The sequence below is a fragment of the Pelodiscus sinensis genome, chromosome 3 (assembly GCF_052426305.1).
Source record: "Pelodiscus sinensis isolate ZL-2025 chromosome 3, ASM5242630v1, whole genome shotgun sequence".
Lineage (NCBI taxonomy): Eukaryota > Metazoa > Chordata > Testudines > Trionychidae > Pelodiscus > Pelodiscus sinensis.
Window position 1 is genome coordinate 108,811,842 of NC_143054.1, and position 19,958 is coordinate 108,831,799.

A 19,958-nucleotide genomic window follows, 5' to 3' on the forward strand; every position below is an offset into this window, starting at 1 on the left:
AACTTTGTAGTGTAGACATACCCTAGTATACTTAGATTTTCAGAAAGCCTTTGACAAAGTCCCTCACCAAAGGCTCTTGTGTAAATTACATTGTCATGGGATAAGAGGAAAGGTCCTTTCATGGATTGAGAACTGGTTAAAAGACAGGAAACAAAGGGTAGAAATAAATGGTAAATTTTCAGAATGGAGAGGGGTAACTAGTGATGTCCCCTAAAGGTCAGTCCTAGGACCAGTCCTATTCAACTTATTCATAAATGATCTAGAGAAAGGGGCAAACAGTGAGGTAGTAAAGTTTGTGGATGATACTAAACTGTTCAAGGTAGTCAAGACAGAAGCAGACAGTGAAGAACTTCAAAAAGATCTCACAAAACTGAGTGACTGGGCAACAAAATGGCAAATGAAGTTTAATGTGGATAAGTGTAATGCATGTTGGAAAAAATAACCCCAACTATACATATAATATGATGGGGGCTAATTTGGCTATGACAAATCGGGAAAGAGATCTTGGAGTTATCGTGGATAGTTCTCTGAAAACTTCCACACAGTGTGCTGCAGTGGTCAAAAAGGCAAATAGAATGTTAGGAATTATTAAGAAAGGGATAGAAAATAAGAGACAGAATATCTTACTGCCCCTGTATAAAACTATGGTATGCTCACATCTTGAATACTGTGTACAGATGTGGTCTCCTAACCCCAAAAAAGATATTTTGGCCTTGGAAAGGGTTCAGAAAAGGGCAACTAAAATGATCAGGGGTTTGGAACAGGACCCATATGAGGAGAGGCTAAAGCGACTGGGACTTTTCAGTTTGGAAAAGAGGAGACTAAGGGGGGATCTGATAGAGATATATAAAATCATGAGTGGTGTAGAGAGAGTGAATAAAGAAAAGTTATTCATTAGTTCCCATAATATAAGGACTAGATTGACACCAAATGAAATTAATGGGTAGCAGGTTTAAAACTAATAAACTAAAGTTCTTCACACAGTGCATAGTCAACCTGTGGAACTCCCTGCTAGAGGAGGCTGTGAAGGCTAGAACTCTAACAGAGTTTAAAGAGAAGCTAGATACATTCATGGAGGTTAAGTCCATAAAAGGCTATTAGCCAGGGGGTAGGAATGGTGTCCCTGGCCTCTGTCAGAGGCTGGAGATGGATGGCATGAGACAAATCGCTTGATCATTGTCTTTGGTCCACCCCCTCTGGGGCACCTGGCGCTGGCCACTGTCGGCAGACGGGCTACTGGGGTAGATGGACCTTTGGCTCTTCGCATTTTTTTCCACTGCTGTTTCATTTAATGGGTTGGCCACCCCTGACCTAGTGGCTTTAGTCAGATTTGTAACATTGTACATTGTCCATGAAGATCTTCCACCCGATAGTTAATCCTGAAAATTGGATGCATAAATTGGAAACAGTATTTGTTTACTTGGATACAGGCATTCTCATTGCCAGCAAATCTTACTGTAAATGACTTTTCCTCCTTGTAATTAATGTCCGGAGTGCACTCCATTATTACGGAGTAGTACTTGGCTTTGCTAAGTCACATCAATATTTTACCAAGTACCTTCCTTGCATAAGGTCAATCAGTTCATTTTGAATTATCACTGCAATAATGGGCCATAGCTTTTTTACAAATTACTCAACGTAGGTGATCACACATGACATTGTATTTCCCAAGGAGCTCTACTGAACTGAGGAAATTATCATTGTTCCATTAACTTATCTATTAAATCCTGAAAAGTCTTCCATGCAAAGAATAATAAGAGGGTAATTGAGATCACCCTCTCAAGCATGTTCCTCCAGTGCTGAATTTCAACATTATAATAGTGCACTCATTATTCTGCATGTGTGCAACCTGATACCTCCCAAACCTGGCAATCAATGCATGGAGCTGATCCCAGGCTCCATATGGTATTTCAAAGCGGCAGTGCAGCATGGAGCCTGTGGTCAGCTTCTACTTTGAAATGCACAAGAGCCCCCACTGGGGACTCGTGTACATTTCAAAGCTGGCACACCGCGTGCAGCCCAGAGCCAGTGGGACTTCCAGCTGGCCCTGGGCTGCGCGTGGAGTTCCTCATTCCTCCTTTGAAATGTCAGTGGAGGCTCGTGTTCATTTCAAAGCCGGAATGTGGAAGTGCTTGTTGACTAGTCAATTACTTGATATTTAACATCCTTATTAGCTGTATTAGGATTGGGATAATACAATGGTTCCCAAACTGTTTCATACTGTGGACTGGCAAACTCATTGAAAAATATTTGGCAGACAGGCACTGAAACTTTTTCAGATTCACCATGGTAATTTATTTGCATATTTATTGTGGTAACTCATTTTAAGGAGTTGTGTTGTTCTACCTTGCATCTGTACACTAACAATATATATCTTGTAACAGTTTTTTAAAAGTATTATTCTTCCCCCCCAAAGTAGTATTCAAGAATTACAAAACATCACTAAAAATATGGACAATGCTTTCTTTTCATAAAACATTAATGACAGCGCAGGATGGGGCAGTAGGCTTTTAACCCTCATGTCAGCAGCATTCAGCCAGGGAAAAAATGAAACTGTGGCATGCATAAATGAGTGACAGCTTTGTGGATCCTTGGCTAACAGGGCTGGGGTTGTCGTGGACTTTATCAGAGGAATAAAGATGATGAATTCTTGAATTGTAATGCCAATATAATAAGGAGCTCTTCAAATATATAAAATGCACATGTTGGGATAAGAAAAGTAAATGTATAGTGCATGTCAAAATCAAGGAAGTGACTTGCTTTTTGGATTCCTGGAACCCTGATTTCCCTGGCTTTCTATGCATGAGAAGCCCCCAAGAAGGATTAAACTCCCAGGGCTCAGCTCAGCTGGGCGGCGGCAGGTTCCTTCATGTGCATGCTGGCAGGGAGCATCTGAAGGCCAGGGGGAGGTTCCCAATGAGTGGGGAGGGAGGAGGGAACTGCCTGACAGTGCCAGCGCAGGGGGAAGGAGAATAGGCTCTCTGGGACAGCTGCCCTCCACATGGTACTTGGCCCTGGCTGAGCGCCTCAACTACCCATCATGTGGCCCCGCCAGCTGGGCTGCATAGCGGCTCCGCTGCCGGTCACGTGGCCATCCAGCTGGGCTGTGTAGCAGCTGCCAAAGCTGGAACCTGGGTGATGGTGAGGCTAACTCAGTAGGGACAGTAGGCACAGCCTCACTGCAGCCTTGGCTGCCTGCTGTGCCACTCACACTGCTGCAGAATGGGGAAGAGGGCAGTCAGAGAATTTTTTGTGCGTGTGAAGGCAGCAGCTTACGGGGAACCCAGTGGACGGGTCTCATTAGCAGCTGGGGGCGTGGCGTGGCAGTGTGCTGCAGCCTGTCAGGCAGGGGGTTAACAGCCTGCTGCCGGTCCACAGACCAGCTCTTGGGAACCGCTGGGGTAATATATTGCTTTACTAGCTTAGTAAACTTATTTGAAACAAACTAGCTTAGAAAATGGAAATAGTGACATTTAAAAAAAAAAAATCTAGCAAACTATTCAACTATGTAATTTTTTTCCAGGTCGGTCCCCAAGGACAAGTTGTAGGAATTGATCATATCAAAGAGTTAGTAGATGACTCGATAAATAATGTCAAAAAGGATGATCCTACATTGCTGTCTTCAGGAAGAGTGAAACTAATTGGTGAGTATCAACGACTTTGATATTAAAAGCTGACTGCAAATGACCTCAATTTGGAAACCTAATTGGTTTCGTTTCTTTGAGGAGGATTTTCAAAGATACAAAGAATTAGGTACCCAACAACAGCTGAAGATCTGATTCACCCTTTAGGCCTTTGAAAATCTCTCCCTTCCCTTTTTATGACCTTTATTTTCTAGCATTTTAAAAAAAGACTGAATGCACTTCTCTGACATAATAGTGTATGTAGTAAAACATAACTGAACAAGAATTAATTAAAATGTTAATGCTTTTTAAAATCAGACCTGCATTGACAGCTTTCTTATATTTGTGAGAATGAACTTGGTTACAAAATTAGAGCTTTATAGTATCGGCACTCTGTGCGTGTACATTAATAGTTGAAAGTCTTACTGGCATGAAGTTGCAAAAGTGAAAATTACTAAAATAGTAAAGTGCACTAATTGAATTAATCAGCTTACCTAGTTCTTAAAATGTACTACCAGTGTCTATATTTTGGTAGTATAAATGGAAACCAAGGCAGTATAATTAAATCAGTGTTGGTGAGGGAAGAATGCTCCGTCATAATAATTACTAAACTAAAATGCAATTTGTTGGTGTATTTTAAGTGGTTTGGTGCTGGATCACTAGGTGCTTCTGTGAAAATAATAATAATAATTATAAAATTTTGCTAGCAAACTATTCCGTCTTATACTTGGTTCCAATGGTTGAGGTGCTCTCCAAAAATTCTGACTTTTGTTTCTCTTCTCCAAAAAGTGTGGATATTCCAGATCTTTTCTAAACTAGAGAAATTATGTGCTCATCACAATATGGTTGCCCTGTGACCGCGTGCCTATGAATACACGTTGCTTCCATGTACAAGTACTTCCCATGGTGCACTACCACTTCATTTAGATATTCTTTGACCAAGGTTCGTTGTGGTGTTAACCTTCACCATCTTAATCTGGTCAATGCCAGAGTGCACAGATATCATTTTTGTAATAGCCTTCAGAGTGCAAATAGTTTTCCCATTACTATCATACAGTGCATTAGTTGCTGTGTAGGCGGCTTATCTGGTCTGTTTTCTGCACTCCATTGCACAGGTGTCGTGGTCCCTGAAACTCTTACAACTGAGTATAGCAGTATACTACCTGGTGCAGCTCAGCTGTGTGTTTTCACAGCATCCAGTATCTTTTGTTTCTGCACTTTTGTTCTGTCACCAGAATATATCGTAAGGCAACTATCCTACTAATGTGCTGCTAGGTATGCCAAAGCCATTGGCAGGATCTAGGGGCCATCTCTTAAAATATAAGGCCATCGGAACTGTCATATGTAAGTGCATAATTAGTGATCAAATGGCTGGCTGTGATGGATAGTGCCATGAGACAGTAAAAGTACTGATGGCCTATAATGAACCCCAAGACGACAGTAATAACTCACGGTAGAAAATGTGCCCATTGCATGATAATCTGGCCCCACTATTTTGGCTTTTGCCAACTAGCTAGTCCATTAGTCCATTTTGTTACAGATAGAACAAGTACAGCAAGTCTTGACAGTTAGATTGTTAGGGATATGGGGAAACAGTGATTCTGTGAACTGGATGAACTAAAAAAAGTGCCAGGTCAGGAAATAGTGTATCAAACACTCGAATTTTGGAATCTCTTTGGGTGGGAGTCAGGACCCTGAGAAGGTCATGGATACAGTAGAAAAGATGACATTTGGTTACATTGTCATGAGCTCAGAAAACTGGATAGTTAGGACTTGTGGACTATCTTGCACTCTTCTTCACAACTACCTTAGGTACCTCATGAATGCTCATCAAAAGCTCCAAAAGAAATGCTTCTTGCTGAGCAAGGAACAAGAGCTAAGTGTTTAACTTGGCTACAGAAAGACTTAGAAATGATGCCAGTATTGCCAGGGGACTTTTAAGATTCTCACATTTTGAATTTGACCTTGACTCACCACAATTTCCACAGGACTTTCAGAAGGCCTTTTTGAAATCTCTTAAGGTCTGTGCTGTGAATCACAGGATAGGCACCCAGGGAGCATCACAACTGCATATAGTTTTAGTGTAGAAACAAGGCAGAATTTCTACTTTCATGTACCTAAAACGGAACAGCTAGTGTAGAGATGATGTAGTTACTTATAGCAGTTGAAGTCTTTAGTATAGACAAGACCCCAAATAGCTAACCTAAATTGAATATTCAAGTAGGAGCCTGGGTGAAGTGGAGGTTGGTGTGAGGGTAATATTTTTTTCTGTAAAATGTTTGTAGTTGAAAGGCATGTTTCATCCTTCAAAAACCTTTAATATTCTTCTAGGAGGCTTCGCATTATCAGAGGTCTAGATTGCCTGATAGAAGTTGCTAAGTGACATGAGGGTCATTTTCTTTTCCTCCAAGCAAACCGAGCACATTTCTTCTGCAGAGTTTTCAGGTGCTCCAGCCCAGAGACTGAGCACAGACAGGAACTTGTGTTTCCCATTGAATTAGGGAGTCAGGCAAATCCTGGTTAATTTCTGTACTCATATTGAATACTTGTAGATGTTGACTGCAAAAGTCCAAATGTTTCTAAATTTTTTTGGGGAAGTAACATTTATAGATGTTCTATTTTGCTGCTTAAATAAAAAACTGTATTTAAAATACCAGTTGCAAATCCAAATATCCATATTTGAAACATTAGTTGTTCCTAAGGAAAATGTCATTCCTTTTGAATAGAAGGAGAAACATGATTAATAAAATGATGGTACACAAAAATAGTAGAAAATAAAAAACTTGTATCATATTCTCTGTAGCCTGAATGCTGCTTATTTTGTATTGTATCACAACCAGTTAACTTCCTTGAGCAAATGGATTACTTTCTTAAAATTAACCTCTCATGGTTTCAGGTGTTTAAAAACAGTTCTTCAGTTACTGTTATGTATATTTTCTTCATTGATTGAAGTTACTATTAGGGATGTGAATGGTTAACTGGTTATGGTTAACCAGCGGTGGCTGGAGCATCCCCCTGCCCAGCTGGAGGGGCTCCTGCTGTAAATGGGAACTGCCACAGGTGAGTGTGGGCAAGGAACTCCATCCTAGCCAGAAGAGGCCAGCTCCAGCGCAGCAGGGAAGGTCTGCTCTAGTCCATTGGCAGGCCTCTGCCTATGACAGGGTGAGGGGAGGAACTGCTCCTACCCAGCTTACCCCATTTTAAACAGTTAACTGACTAAACATAACGTGTAACCGGTTAACTGATTAAACAGAATTTTACATCCCTGCTTACTACATGTGTAACTACAGTTAAATGCTTCATATTAAAGTGACTTGTCACATATTCTTATCACAGTTCAGTTAAAATGGAAGTTAGCCGCTTATTTGAAGCTTAGTATAAGTTGAAAAATGTTAACCAGCTGTTGCACATCCCTAGTAAGAGTTAAAAGGTTTTTCTTTCTTGCAGTGGGAGATGGAAGAATGGGCTATCCAGAAGAAGCTCCCTATGATGCTATTCATGTAGGAGCTGCAGCACCAGTTGTGCCCCAAGCAGTAAGCCTTTTTATGTTTTTGAGTGTGTCATTGATTAGTTAGCTTCGTAATTAAAATGCTGGCAGTTTTACAATGAAATCTTTGTTATCCGGCTTTCTGTAAAACAGAAAACTTTAACTGGCATTTCCCTCCGCCACAACACTGTCACATCTTCAGGTGCACAGGCCTGGTGTGGTTTACCATGATTGGCTTAACAATTTTTATTTAAGAAGCATTAATCATCTTTAACTCAATATAGAAATGTGAGACCAATTGCCTCACACTACAAAACTACCAATATTAAAAACCTGAGTTTTACTATTACTGTCCATTGGTTTTTCCTAGATTGATGGTACCCTCAGATAACTGGAACGCCCTAACCCTCAAGCGTGCTGGATAACACAGGTTTTACTGTATACAGTTGGGATATCCATAGGCACAGACTCTTTTAAAAAAAAACAACCTTTCATTAGACTTCCAGTCCGTATGAAATTGTTGCCTGATGTTACACTTTTTCCCTAAATAAGAATATTTAACAATGGTTTACACATATTGTTTTGTTGTTGTTGTTTTTGTTTGGAACTCTTTGGCTAAATAAACTAATAGAATCCCTTGTTTTTTATCAACTGTTAGTAAATAAAGTATAAATACTTTCCTCATTCCTTGCTTCTTGGGTTGGAAAGGATTGGAAGTGTTATGCAGAGTAATGTGCTTTTGCCATTGTTGGTAAAAGAGAGTGACTGAGTAAAATTTATTATCTTAAAAACAAGTCTCATTAGTTCTTGCAAGAAATGATGGTGGACAATGCACAGACTTAAGCAAGTATAAATGGTGGGAATTAGGGTTCTGAAAGGGAAACTTCTTTTTCTCCCTTTCCTCCAAGAGAGTGGTGAGATGTGGCACAGTTAAACACTGATCTAATGTGACCTTCAGAAAGGTAGTGGCATGGTAAATTATAATTGAAAATCCCTGTAAACTTCAGTAAATGATGTTGTGGAACTGTGACTGCATTTTAGGATGTTGTGGGGTGATTAGCTGTCACCAGTTACTTTTGCAATGGAAAGCAATAGGTGTTGGCAGGTAAAAATCTTAATTTTTTTTAACCTTACTCAACAGTGAAACTATAACAAAAAATACATAGTCTTAACAGGTTAGTAAAATGCTTCCTTTCAACTTTGTAAAAAACCTTTTCTTTCCATAATGTCACAATGTAACTTAGACACTTGATCCCTATTGCCGTTTCTGCTAGAAACCTGTTTTCCTCATAAAAGAGACTGAAAACCTAGGAAAAGTTATTCCTACTCCAGGCAATTCCCTTTCTTACCTACCATCAGATAAATTGTATCTTTGGTTAGATGTTTCATTAGTGACCATAACACATTCCCTCAGCATTGAAAGAGGTGGCTTTTTATGGGAAAAGGCAAGACTTGCCAAGTACAGGCAGTCCCCGGGTTACATACAAGATAGGGACTGTAGGTTTGTTCTTAAGTTGAATCTGTATGTAAGTCGGAACTGGCGTCCAGATTCAGCCGCTGCTGAAACTGACCAGCGGCTGACTACAGGAAGCCCGAGGCAGAGCAGCTGGGGTGCTGCCGGGTTGGTCCAGTAGTGCCCAGAGCGGCGCTGCGGGACCAACCGGCAGCGCCCCAGCTACTCTACCACAGGCGTCGGGAGAAAAGCCTGGTCTGCTGGGGGAGGGGGGGCACACTAGCTGCGTCCTCCCCCCCCCCCAGTGGACCAGGGAGACGCGGGCGGCGGACCGAGACGCACCGCGGTCCCGCCGCCCGGGTCCTCCGCGGCTTTGCTCCGCATCTCCCTGGTCTCCAGTAGACCAGGGAGACGCTGAGTAAAGCCACGGAGCACGCGGGCAGCGGGACAGCCCAGACGCACCGCGGCTGTCCCGCTGCCGGCGTCCTCTGAGGCTTTGCTCCTCTCCAGCAGACCAGGGAGACGGGGAGCAAAGCCTCGGAGGACGCCGGCAGCGGGACAGCCGCGCCGCGTCTGGGCTGTCCCTCTGCCCGCGTGCTCCGCGGCTTTGCTCAGCGTCTCCCTGGTCTGCTGGGGGGGCGGGGGTCAGCAGACCAGGGAGACGCAGAGCAGCTTTTCTCGCCCCAGAGGACGCGGGCGGTGGGACTGCGGCGCACCTGGGCGTCCCGCCGCTCCCATCCTCCAGGGCGAGAAAAACCCCGTTCGTAACTGCGGGTCCGACATAAGTCGGATCCGCGTAATTCGGGGACTGCCTGTAGTTAAATAGTGAGACTATCCTTCTCTAACATAATGTTTTATTTAAAGATTTTGGTCCCTAAATAGCTTTTCAAGTCAAGATCAAATGATCACGATGTTCAAGGAGATCAGCAGCCCTATATTGGTAGGCTGTTGCTAGATTATAGACCTTCAGTGATATTGATGCAGTGCCTGTGAGCAGCAGTAGTTGTGTTGGCAGAAGGGTCTTTCCTGATGACATAGTGCTATCCGTACCAGTGCTTAGGTTGGCATAACTTGCATATCATAAGGGGGAAGCTTAATCACATCCCTGAGTGACCTAAATTATATCAACTTTTGTAGTACGTGCATAGTCTTAGACTGTACCTTGTTCTGACTCGACAGAAATTGAGCTTGGGATGTGGAAAAAAACCAGAGTAACAGAAGTTACAACTGACAGACATACCAGTGTGGAAAAGCACTATGTTGGTGGGAGATGCTGTCCCACCACATAGCTATTGCTCCTTGTTGGGGGTGATTTAATTTATATTAATGAGAGAGCACTGACCCATTAGCATAAAATTGCTATATGGGAGATCTTACAGTTGCACAGCTGCTTTGGTACAGCTGTGCTGCAGTGCAGTAAGCTCTCTAATGGTAATCTGTAGCAGACTAAGACCATGTCTACACTAAAGTCAATTGTAACCATGTTCAGGTAAAATTTCTGCTCTTATGGAGAAACCAGAATTACAAAAACATAGCTACTAAATCATGACTGGTTTGGGGAAAGTGAATAAGGAAAACTTATTTGCTTGTTCCCATAACATACAAACTAGGGAGTCAGCAAATTAAATAGAGGTAGTAGGTTTAAAACAAACAAAAGAAAGTATTTCTTCACACAATGCACAGTCAACCTGTGGAACTCCTTGCCAGAGGATGTAAAGACCAGGACTTCCAACAGGGTTCAAAAAAGAACTAGATACATTCATGATCGGTCCATCAATGCTTCTTAGTGAGGATGGGTAGGAATGGTGTCCTTAGCCTCTGTCAGAGGCTGGGAGTGAGTGATAAGGGAGGGATCACTTGATGATTACGTGTTCTGTTCGTTCCTGCTGGGGCACCTGGCATTGGCCACTGTGAGAAGACAGGATACTGGGCTGGATTAGATGGACCTATGATCTAACACAGTATGGCCATTATTATGTAACTATTTGGGATGAAAATGGTTAACTGGTTAACCAGTAAGCCTTAACAGATGAGGCTTAGTGGTTCCTGTTAACCGATAGGAGGCTGGAGAAGCTCCTTGCCCACCCCAGGCAAGGGGGCTGCTTCAGTCCTACAGAGTCCATTGCAGGCAGGGGCTGCTCTGACTGGCCAATTGGAGCAGCCCCTGTCCAAGGCAGGCCTGCCCGGCCCCCTTATGCAGCTTCCCTGAGGGCTCTATTTTAAACTTTATACTTAAGAGCCCGCATCGCGTGTAACTGTAACCATTAGGATTTTTAGCAGTTACATAGTTATGTTTTTAAACTATTTTTTATATCACTGCTAACAAGTGACTATTCTATTTACAGCTTAGATAAATGATCATGAGTTATTACATTTCAGACACTTATAATAAATTCTCTAAATACCAGTGGCTGTACCAACAGGTCAAATACACTTAAATTAGAAAAATAGATTTTGGCTTTGTAACAGGCCAATATCTTATAACAGTTGAAATAGTATTTTTATGCAGTTTTAGCAATGATAAAATATTGTAGAACTGTTTACTTTTGTGCAGTGAATGAAGTTCAAATTCTCCGAAGTGGACTTCATACATATATATTCTAATTATTTTTGTATGTTGCATTCTAGCTCATAGACCAATTAAAACCTGGTGGAAGATTGATATTACCAGTCGGCCCAGCAGGTGGAAACCAGATGCTGGAACAATATGATAAACTAGAAGATGGCAGTGTCAAAATGAAGCCTCTGATGGGAGTGATATACGTGCCTTTAACAGATAAAGAGAAGCAATGGTCCAGGTGGAAGTGATTTTTCTGTTCCACTTTCTTCTTCCACACATACACGCATACAAGGTGAAAGGTGTGGATTTTAAGCAGATGGGCTGCCTTTGCTACTGTCACTGCTTTCTGCTCTTCCATACCATTGAAAGTGACCTTCTCTGTATAGTTACATCATTATGAGGAGGTTCTGCCAATTTTTTTGAGTAAAGTTAAAGGCAGATAAAATATTGCATGGGTTGTGCTTTTTCATTTGAACTCATGGCTTCTTGAGGTTTTGTTTTGGTGCTGAAGTGTTATCTCCATTGTTTTGAACGCAGTAGTTCCTGAATTTAAACATCTCATCTAATGTAGCTGTTTTTGCTATATTTACACAGATAGCAAAGATAAAATATAAAAGGATACTTGAGATGAAATATGAGTTTGCACTGATCTTCATAGAGCTGCTATGTTTTTATCAAGTAGATCTACTTGTAATAGGTAATGGGGGAAAAAGAAAATGTATCAATTACAGTACATTTATTGAAGACTTGATGATTAAGGAAAGTCATTCAGGATCCTTATTGAGTTGGTATAGCTAGTCTTCTAAATTATACTTAACTTCCTGGCCCTAAAAATAATAGTGAAGAGACTATATGCCCTTTCTTTCCCAAACATAAGACAGATGGTGGTTTTATAAATGTTCAAAAGATCCTGTCTTATTCATGCCTTGCTAAAGTTTGTCATGTCATTTGGGCATATTGTATTTTCTGATACAGCAAGCTGCAAGTGTCCATCAGTTCTAAATAAGTCACTTTTAGGAGTAGTGGAATTAATTTTATTGGCTCCCTAATCCAGAAAAGATACAACACAACTGTCACTTGGGGTGGGGGTGGGGGATCATACCAGGCATTAGTATGCAAATGAATAAGCTAAAAGTCCCCTTTTGCCTCCTGAGTAGAAATATTTGTGAATATATTTGTGAACACATTAGCTTCATTAACTGAAGTACACACGTGCACACTGAGCTTTCCAAATAGGTTGCAAGTTTTGACATTAATTGTTCGATAAATATTTTTTCTCGTTACTATCAGTTATCTATAGCATGTACTGAGTGCTTTGACATCTAGCATTTACTTTATAGAAATGTCAATAATAATAAAGCAATTAGTTTAATCTGAATACAGTTTATTTATTGAAGCCTACTTCAATTTTTGACTGATTATTCCATAGTTGCCACTTACAGTAAAGCACTGTAGAGTGAGTTTAATGAGTTACTATCTAGCAAATAGCTTCTAAAGCTAATTTAACATTAATTCCTTGTCATAGCAAGTACCCAGTGCTCTGTTTGCACTGTACTGATGGATTTCCTGCTTTTGTCCTGTAATTTGGAAGCTTCCTTTTTTGACAGCTCCCAGTGTTGGAATTTAAAATTTGGCTGATTGTAATTTTAAATTACCATCTATTTAAATTAGGATCTCCCTTTTGTTTTATCTTCAGAAGACTTCAGTTATTAGTAATAGTTACATTAATATGAAGAGCAGATTTAGAAGGGGATAATAAGTCATAAGCACTAAATGTTTATATAGCAGATTTGACTTTGTGTTTTATTTAATATATTTCTTGTTTTTGCATTAACTGAGATTTTTAAGAAATCCTATTCAAAATTCACAATGAGGAGTCCTGTGGCACCTAGTCTCTAAGTTGCTACAGGACTCCTCGTTCTTGCACATATAGAATAAAACGGCTACCCTTCTGAGATTCAAAATGAAGTAACCCATAAAGGAGAAACCCATGAGTTTAATTTCTTGCTGAGTGACAGCAAAAGTGACTTTGGGGGACTCAGGATTTCACCCCAGTTGTGTAATATGTTTAATTACCTTTTCAGAAAAGGTTAATAATTTTACATCTGTCTCTGGTTAGAGAAATAAGTTGATTGTCAGTACAGTAAAACTCCAATAGTCCAGCATCCAATAATCCGGCACGTCTGATAGTCTGGCATCAAAATGGCAAGAGCCTAGTGAGTGAGCTTCGGCAAAGAATGAGTCACAAGGTAACAGCGGCAGCAGCTGAACTGAGCGAAAAGAGTAAAAAGGGTTAAACTAAAACATTACAGTATACTGTATACAGTATGTACAATAAAAAGGGTTGACACTTTATATACAGTATATACTGTATATACATAACCAGCTTACAGTACCTCCTGATACTCTGGCATATCTGATAATCCAGCACCACCTAGGTCCCATAGGTTCCGGATTATCGGAAGTCTACTGTACTTCAGATGACCTTAAGGAATTTAGGTGCCCAGTTTCCATTCAAATTCAATGAGGTGTGTGTGGGATTTCCTTTAAGCTCCTTACACTACTAAGACTAGGTTTTTCACTCAATAGAGAGGAAGGGCAATCTCCCCAGAAAATGTATAGATTTTTCAGTTTAATAAAAATCCGTGGATTAAGAAACATACACGTACTACATTTTGACTGTTCTAGTAGATGAAAACTGATTTTTATAAAACACTCCACTTGTGCCAATTCCAATTGGCTTGCATATGAACACTGTCAGAACACTAGTTAATGAGCTTACAAAGGACAGTGAAAAAGGCAATGTTTCAGGTTTTGTATGCTTCTACTAGGATGTTGCAAGTATATGTGTTCGGTCTAGTATTTATCAATCAAGAAGGGGCAGGTAATTACATCTTAATGAAACTTGCTGAAGATATTGAATTGGAAGGTGCTGTAACCATCATTGAGAACACAAATGCAAAGGGGTAGCGGGGCGGAAAACAGTAACCTGCAACTACGAAAAATGCAATATCTAGGGTGAAATAGTCAAACTTTTTTGATGGGGAGAATACTACAAGCTGTGGCACTAAAAGCTGTAAATAGTTTAGCCATATGTTCAAAACTGCCTATAATTGCACCACTAAATCCCTCTCCTTGCCCTTAAAATTTACTTCTCAGATCCAAAATTAAACAGCCAGTTACTGTAAGGGTTGCAGATGTCTGACTGCTTTAGGAATTAGTATCAACTTCAGAAGAAAACTCAAACTTTAAACTCTAGTCTTGCTAAGGTAAAGCCTTTCATCAGCTGACTTTAAGAAGTTGCATATGCTGTTGTTCCATGCTATGAATCAGAATGCATCCTCTTTGGGATCTGAACACTTTTTTACTTATATGCATGTAGCTATATGTTTTGTGGGCTGGCTTGCGTTAATAGATTGAAATACTGTTGTATTCTTGTCTTGTGCCTTTTCTAATATTATTGAGGTAGAGTACACTAAAATAAACTGGGCAAGTATTTTATTCTCTGAAGGTAAAGGCAAACCTACTATTTTGTTATAGTAATAAAACTTCCTTGTGATGATAGTTATGGACAGTATAGTTATGGACAGTTCTATCAGCTTTGACTAGTAGGAAAATTCTGAATTGAAATAAGTGCTTCTTAATTAAAAAAAAAAAAAGAATATTTGGGATCTAGTGATCTTCATTTCATGGTTGGAATGAGTTCTGTATTTCACTGTTTTTAAACCAAAATTAATAATTGAAACCTTGGTATTTTGGGGTCATCCTATTGGTCAAAACATGATGAGAGAAACTGTTTTGTTACTTTTATTTTAGTCTGAATCTTTATTCCTCCCTGCTTTTAATTTCTCACTCAGAAGATGGAGGCATTCATTATTTGTAGCCGTGGCCTAAGTAGTTTCTTCAGGAATTGATTGTTGCTTTGTGAAATAAGTAGACAAAACATATAGATAGTGCCATATTTTTTCCAATTTTTTTCATCAGCGTGAGATGTGCCCAGCACTGACCAGACACTACAACTAAAGTTTAACTTTGAACTCAGGTTTCACATTTTGCAGCCTTTTGTGCAGGTACCGAGAATAATTGGACCATAGTTTCAAACAAGTCTCTCTCCAGTAAATGACCCAGAGTGTAAGACAGTCACTTCTTCAGACAAAAGGTAGTCATGTATTTTTTTTAAGCTGTTGATAATTTTATTGACTTATCATGCAAGCAAATGATATACTTTAAAGTGAAGGAAAAAGGATCCATATTGCACAATACATCCGTAGTAGTATGAGGTACTGTTGGATGGCTGTTGATTTTCCTTGTGGCATAAATGCTTGAGATTTCTGAAGTTTTGCTGCTGTATTTGAGCACTGCTGCATATTCATTGATTTTAATAGCTAAATTGCAAGAGCAAACTCCTTGGGGAGAAGAATATAACTACATTTATTTTCTTTCTGCAGGGATGAATTGTAAAAGCTACATCATCTTGATCCAAACATAGTGTTACAGTGGACTGCCCATCTCCAGTTCTAATAGCTTTTTGAAAACCAACAGCATTGCAGCTTGTTTTGGATTTTGTTTTACTGTTATCAGCATGGAAAAGCGTGGTGTCTTTATTTTACTTTCTTAGAGGCTTGTGGCAAATCTGGTAAAGAAATGATGGAAAGTTTAAATTTGGGCTGTTTCTTTTTAACATGCCTTTTTTTTTACTTTCATCTGGTTAAAGAAATGAATTTCTGCAAAAATGCAAAGACCTACTGTTTGTGAACTCTTTAATTTTGATAGCGGGTACTTTTTGAACACTTTATTTCAGCTCCATTGTTTCTTGGTAAAATTGCTTCTGTGCACCTTATAACACTACATGCACAATGGCAGGTTCTCTATGTTCAGATGTCTGCTAGATGTTACTAAGAAAATGAGATGAAGTTCCTTTTTAAAGCTTTTGACACGGTGTCACAGACTAGCATGTAGTAGATACAATCAGCTGCTTTATTACCTTAAGTGGGCATTTGTGAACTTAAACTTCAAGACATCAGAGGTGACAGCTCTTGTTATAAACTCTGTTGTTCAGGTTGGACATAACTGACATAGTTTTTTTTCCATCTGATAAGAAACTTGTAGCTGTGTTATTTTGTAGCTCACTGCTGATTATATAATTTAACATAACACATACTGTGTAAGCTATGTCCTAATCACTGAACAGTTTATGCAGTGCTGCTTTGCCAAATAAAGTTAAAAGCAAAAAAGTTTTTGTGTGCTTCTTGTATGGAATATCAGAATAAGTATGTCAAGTATAACTGCTTGGAATGCAGAACACTGTACTCCAATAAAAGTAACATCCATTTAGTTTAAAAATTAGTTGCTTTACACAAAATCTTTATGGTTTTATAAACTACTTCCGAATACAGGCAGTGATGGAAAAATGTTGGGTTAAAATTTTAGATTAACTTAAATTTTTATAGACGAGAAAGCTGATAAATCCCAAAACAATGGCCAAATAAATATGTAGTGTGTACACTACACTACAAATATCCATTTTAGAGTAATTGAAAGACTTTTATTAACATTCTTGAGGCCCAGGTTTTATCTTCTGTTTACTGCAGTTAATAACATCAGGAAAATCCAAAGTAAGTTTAAAAACTATATAGCTCTTGGATTGCTTTAGGGTGCATGTGTTCTTCCTGCAACTCCTGATCACTAGCGCCTGAGTGATAAAATATATATTGAGCTCTTTTGCCTTTATTACAAAAAAGCAGAGTGAGATGAATAAGAACCTGTGTGATTTGGTTCAAAGGGGCCATTGTTTCTTTTTGAAAAGTATTCAGCCTGCTTGTGTTAAAACAGACTTTTTTCTGTGATGGAATTAATCATTAAACGTATGAAGGGTATTGTTGAAAGGCTTCTGAAATACGAAAGAACAAGTAAATTACCTTCATGCAAACGTCAGTCCCATTCTATTCCTTGGTAAAATATATTTGTTGTATCATTTATTTAAAAACTTAGGAGGTTAATATCACCTCCCCTTGATAATTGAATTGATGTTTGGAAGCACATACTCAACAATCATTCCGTAAGCAGACTAATGTCAAATTAAGGAAGTCAGTTAATTACTGGGTACTTGTTGTAGCAACTACAATGAAAAAAATTGTTTTGCATTAAATGCCAAATTTGTGCTAGTTGACAATCAACTGTGATTCTATTCTTAGTGTTAAAGTGATATTTGAAATGATACATGCAGAAGGATAAAATAGCTCAACATAACACGAGCTTAACCCTAATATTTAACATTTTGGTCACTGTCATTCTTAATTAAGTTCTCAACTTTGTCTCTTACTAATTTAATCTGTTAAATGAAGAGTAAGATCTGAAATGTATCCAAATTCTTCTCTCCAGATGAAATGTAACAAGGTAGCCTATGTTGGATGATGTGGTAGATATGATCTGAAATTTTCTGTGTATGACATGCACATGGCAGGAGCTACAAAATTTCTTGGACTAAGGCTGTTGGAGTAATATGCCTGTTGGACAGGAAGGGTTGATGCTTTCAACATTACTTTCATATAAATATAAGCATAATATTAAGAGTCTGAAAGTTGAGATTCCTCTGTGGGGATTGAAGCAATGATTCTTGTCTAAGGGCTTCTTGGAGAAGAGAAGTTGTAATGCATAGGATTTGAAGAGCTTGAATAAATGTGGTGTAAACTCTCTGAATTGCTACTTTGCCAAATAAAATTAAGAGTGAGAGGAACCCATATAAGTATTTTTTTCTTTTCAAGTAGTTTTACATCAAGCTGTCACTTTCTCTTTGGACACAAAAATGATTAGAAATATATAGTTCATTTACATATTTATAGGTTTTCATTTAGAGAATGACCAGAAATTAATTACTGACCTAATTTGGCTATGCTCAGATAGTTGAGATAGTAAGCTTAATGATTTCACATCAGCTTTATATTGGTGTTAATTCCTTGTACTGATTTATGTTGATTGAAATTCATACTCGTGTCAATCAGTTCATAATTAGGGCTCATAGACTAGTCCTAATTATGTTGTGGGATTCAGTGCCATTAGGAGATTTTGTGCTAGTTTGGCTTCTGAATTACCAAGGTAATGTCAGTACTGGCTAGAGTAAGGCATTATCCAGGCATGAGCTCAGCTAATTCCTCGCCACCCATCATTTTATCACATACCTGCAGTTCTCCCTAGTTACACCAGTTATGTTCTCTTCAACAGAAATTTCTAGTGTTGCAGGTGATGGGAGAGCAAGTCAGAAAAATAAAGAGCCTTCATCCGTGGTCTGCTCTGTGAAAGGCTAGTGTGGGTAGCCCTCTCATGCTCTTGGCAGTGTTCTAATAAGATTCCTGACAGGAGTTTAATATAAGGGATTTCAGTTTCTAAGCCATTGAAATCAGTGGAGATATTTCTGTGAATATATGAATGTCACGCTTAAAGTATCATTTTTAAAAGTAGCAGTATTTGCAAATCTGGTTTAATTCTGCACTTTGATTTTAAAAATTGAGCAGAATAGCTGTTGCATATGAGTTACAGCAGTGGTCTCCAACCTTTTAAAGTGTGAGATCGCTTTTTGAATTTAAGTGCAATCTAGGATCTACCTCAAACCCAAATACCTTTGCCCCACCTCCTACGTGCCCCTTATCCAAAGCCCTGCCCCTGCTCACTCCATCCTTCCTTCCTCCCTTTCATCAGACGGGGCAGAGAGTTGGGGCATAGGCTTTGGTTTTGGGCTAAGGATTTGGAGTGTGGGTAGGGCTCTGAGCTGAGCCTGGGGCACGGGTTGGGGTGCCATAGGTGGTTCAGGGTAAGGCTTGGTAAGGAAATCTAGGTTCTGGTGGGCTCAGAACTAAGGCAGGGGCTTGGAGTACAGGAGGGGGTTTATGACTGGGACAGGGGTTCAGGCTCCAGCTGGATATTACTTACCACAGATGGCTCCTGTGGGGTGGTATAGTGTGGCTGTGGCAGGCTCACCCCTGCCCTGGCCCTGCACCACTACCAAAAGCAGCCAGTAACTCCCGCCATCCCAAACTCCATTGTGCCCCCCTCCTCTGTTCTGTGGCTATAGAATACAGAGTGGGAGAGGGGAACAGCTTGAAGGCAAAGGGCAGGAGATGCACAGCAGTGGAGGAAGGGGCAGCGGACGTGCCAGCCCTTGACAGCTTCTTGGCCAAACCAGTCAAGATCACCTGTCAGAGGCTCCAAGTTCTACTCGTAGATCCTGATCTACTGGTTGGACACCACTGAGTTATATATAGTTTTGGCATAGTCTTTTAGAAAATTGCTTCTCAAGTCCAGGATAACATTTCTGGCTAAAAGAACTATTACCCCAGCCCCAAATAGCTAGCTGGTAAGGGCTATGACTAGGATGGCGAAGCCCTGGATTCGAGAGCCTAGCTGATTCAATCCATTGATTTGAATTTGGGACTCTCAGAACCCATGTGAGTCCTCCATCAGTCAGGTTCTTGACTATCCTAGTTTCTTTCCTATTGGAGCTATTCTACTTTGTATAAATTAAATATTGTACCGGAGTAGGAACTTGATTGAGGCTCCTATATCTTGGGTCAGTGGCCCGACAGCTGGTCTATAAAATGTTTCTTGTCCAACAACTAATTAGTTATACAGAGTGGAACAGCTTCAGCAGGAGAGATTAAGAGAGCAAAATGACTTGTATTCTGCTGGTGTAATCACTCATCAGGGATATAAAAGACTCAGGTTCAAGCTCTCTATTCTGCCTGTTTCTGAGTAAGGAAGTTAAGTACAGTTGAACCCCGCACTTACGACCTGATTGGTTCCTGGAGAACAGTTGTAAGTCGGGCCATCGTAACTCGAACC

General features: G+C 39.9%; 1 protein-coding gene across 4 annotated transcripts in view; it reads left to right on the forward strand.

The window, feature by feature from the left end:
- Positions 1-17,859, forward strand: part of PCMT1 (protein-L-isoaspartate (D-aspartate) O-methyltransferase) — a 56,998-nt gene extending 39,139 nt beyond the window's left edge. For 2 of the 4 annotated variants that reach the window (XM_075924424.2, XM_075924426.2), the window contains exons 5-8: positions 3,524-3,644; positions 7,071-7,156; positions 11,192-11,361; positions 15,572-17,859. In XM_075924424.2, coding sequence (XP_075780539.1) covers positions 3,524-3,644; positions 7,071-7,156; positions 11,192-11,361; positions 15,572-15,584 — 390 coding nt within the window. In that variant the 3' untranslated portion in view covers positions 15,585-17,859. Of the gene's footprint in view, positions 1-3,523; positions 3,645-7,070; positions 7,157-11,191; positions 11,423-15,571 lie in introns of all 4 variants that reach the window. The other 2 variants (XR_012902720.2, XM_075924425.2) reach the window with 2 other exon arrangements.
- Positions 17,860-19,958: the final 2,099 nt, after the last annotated feature.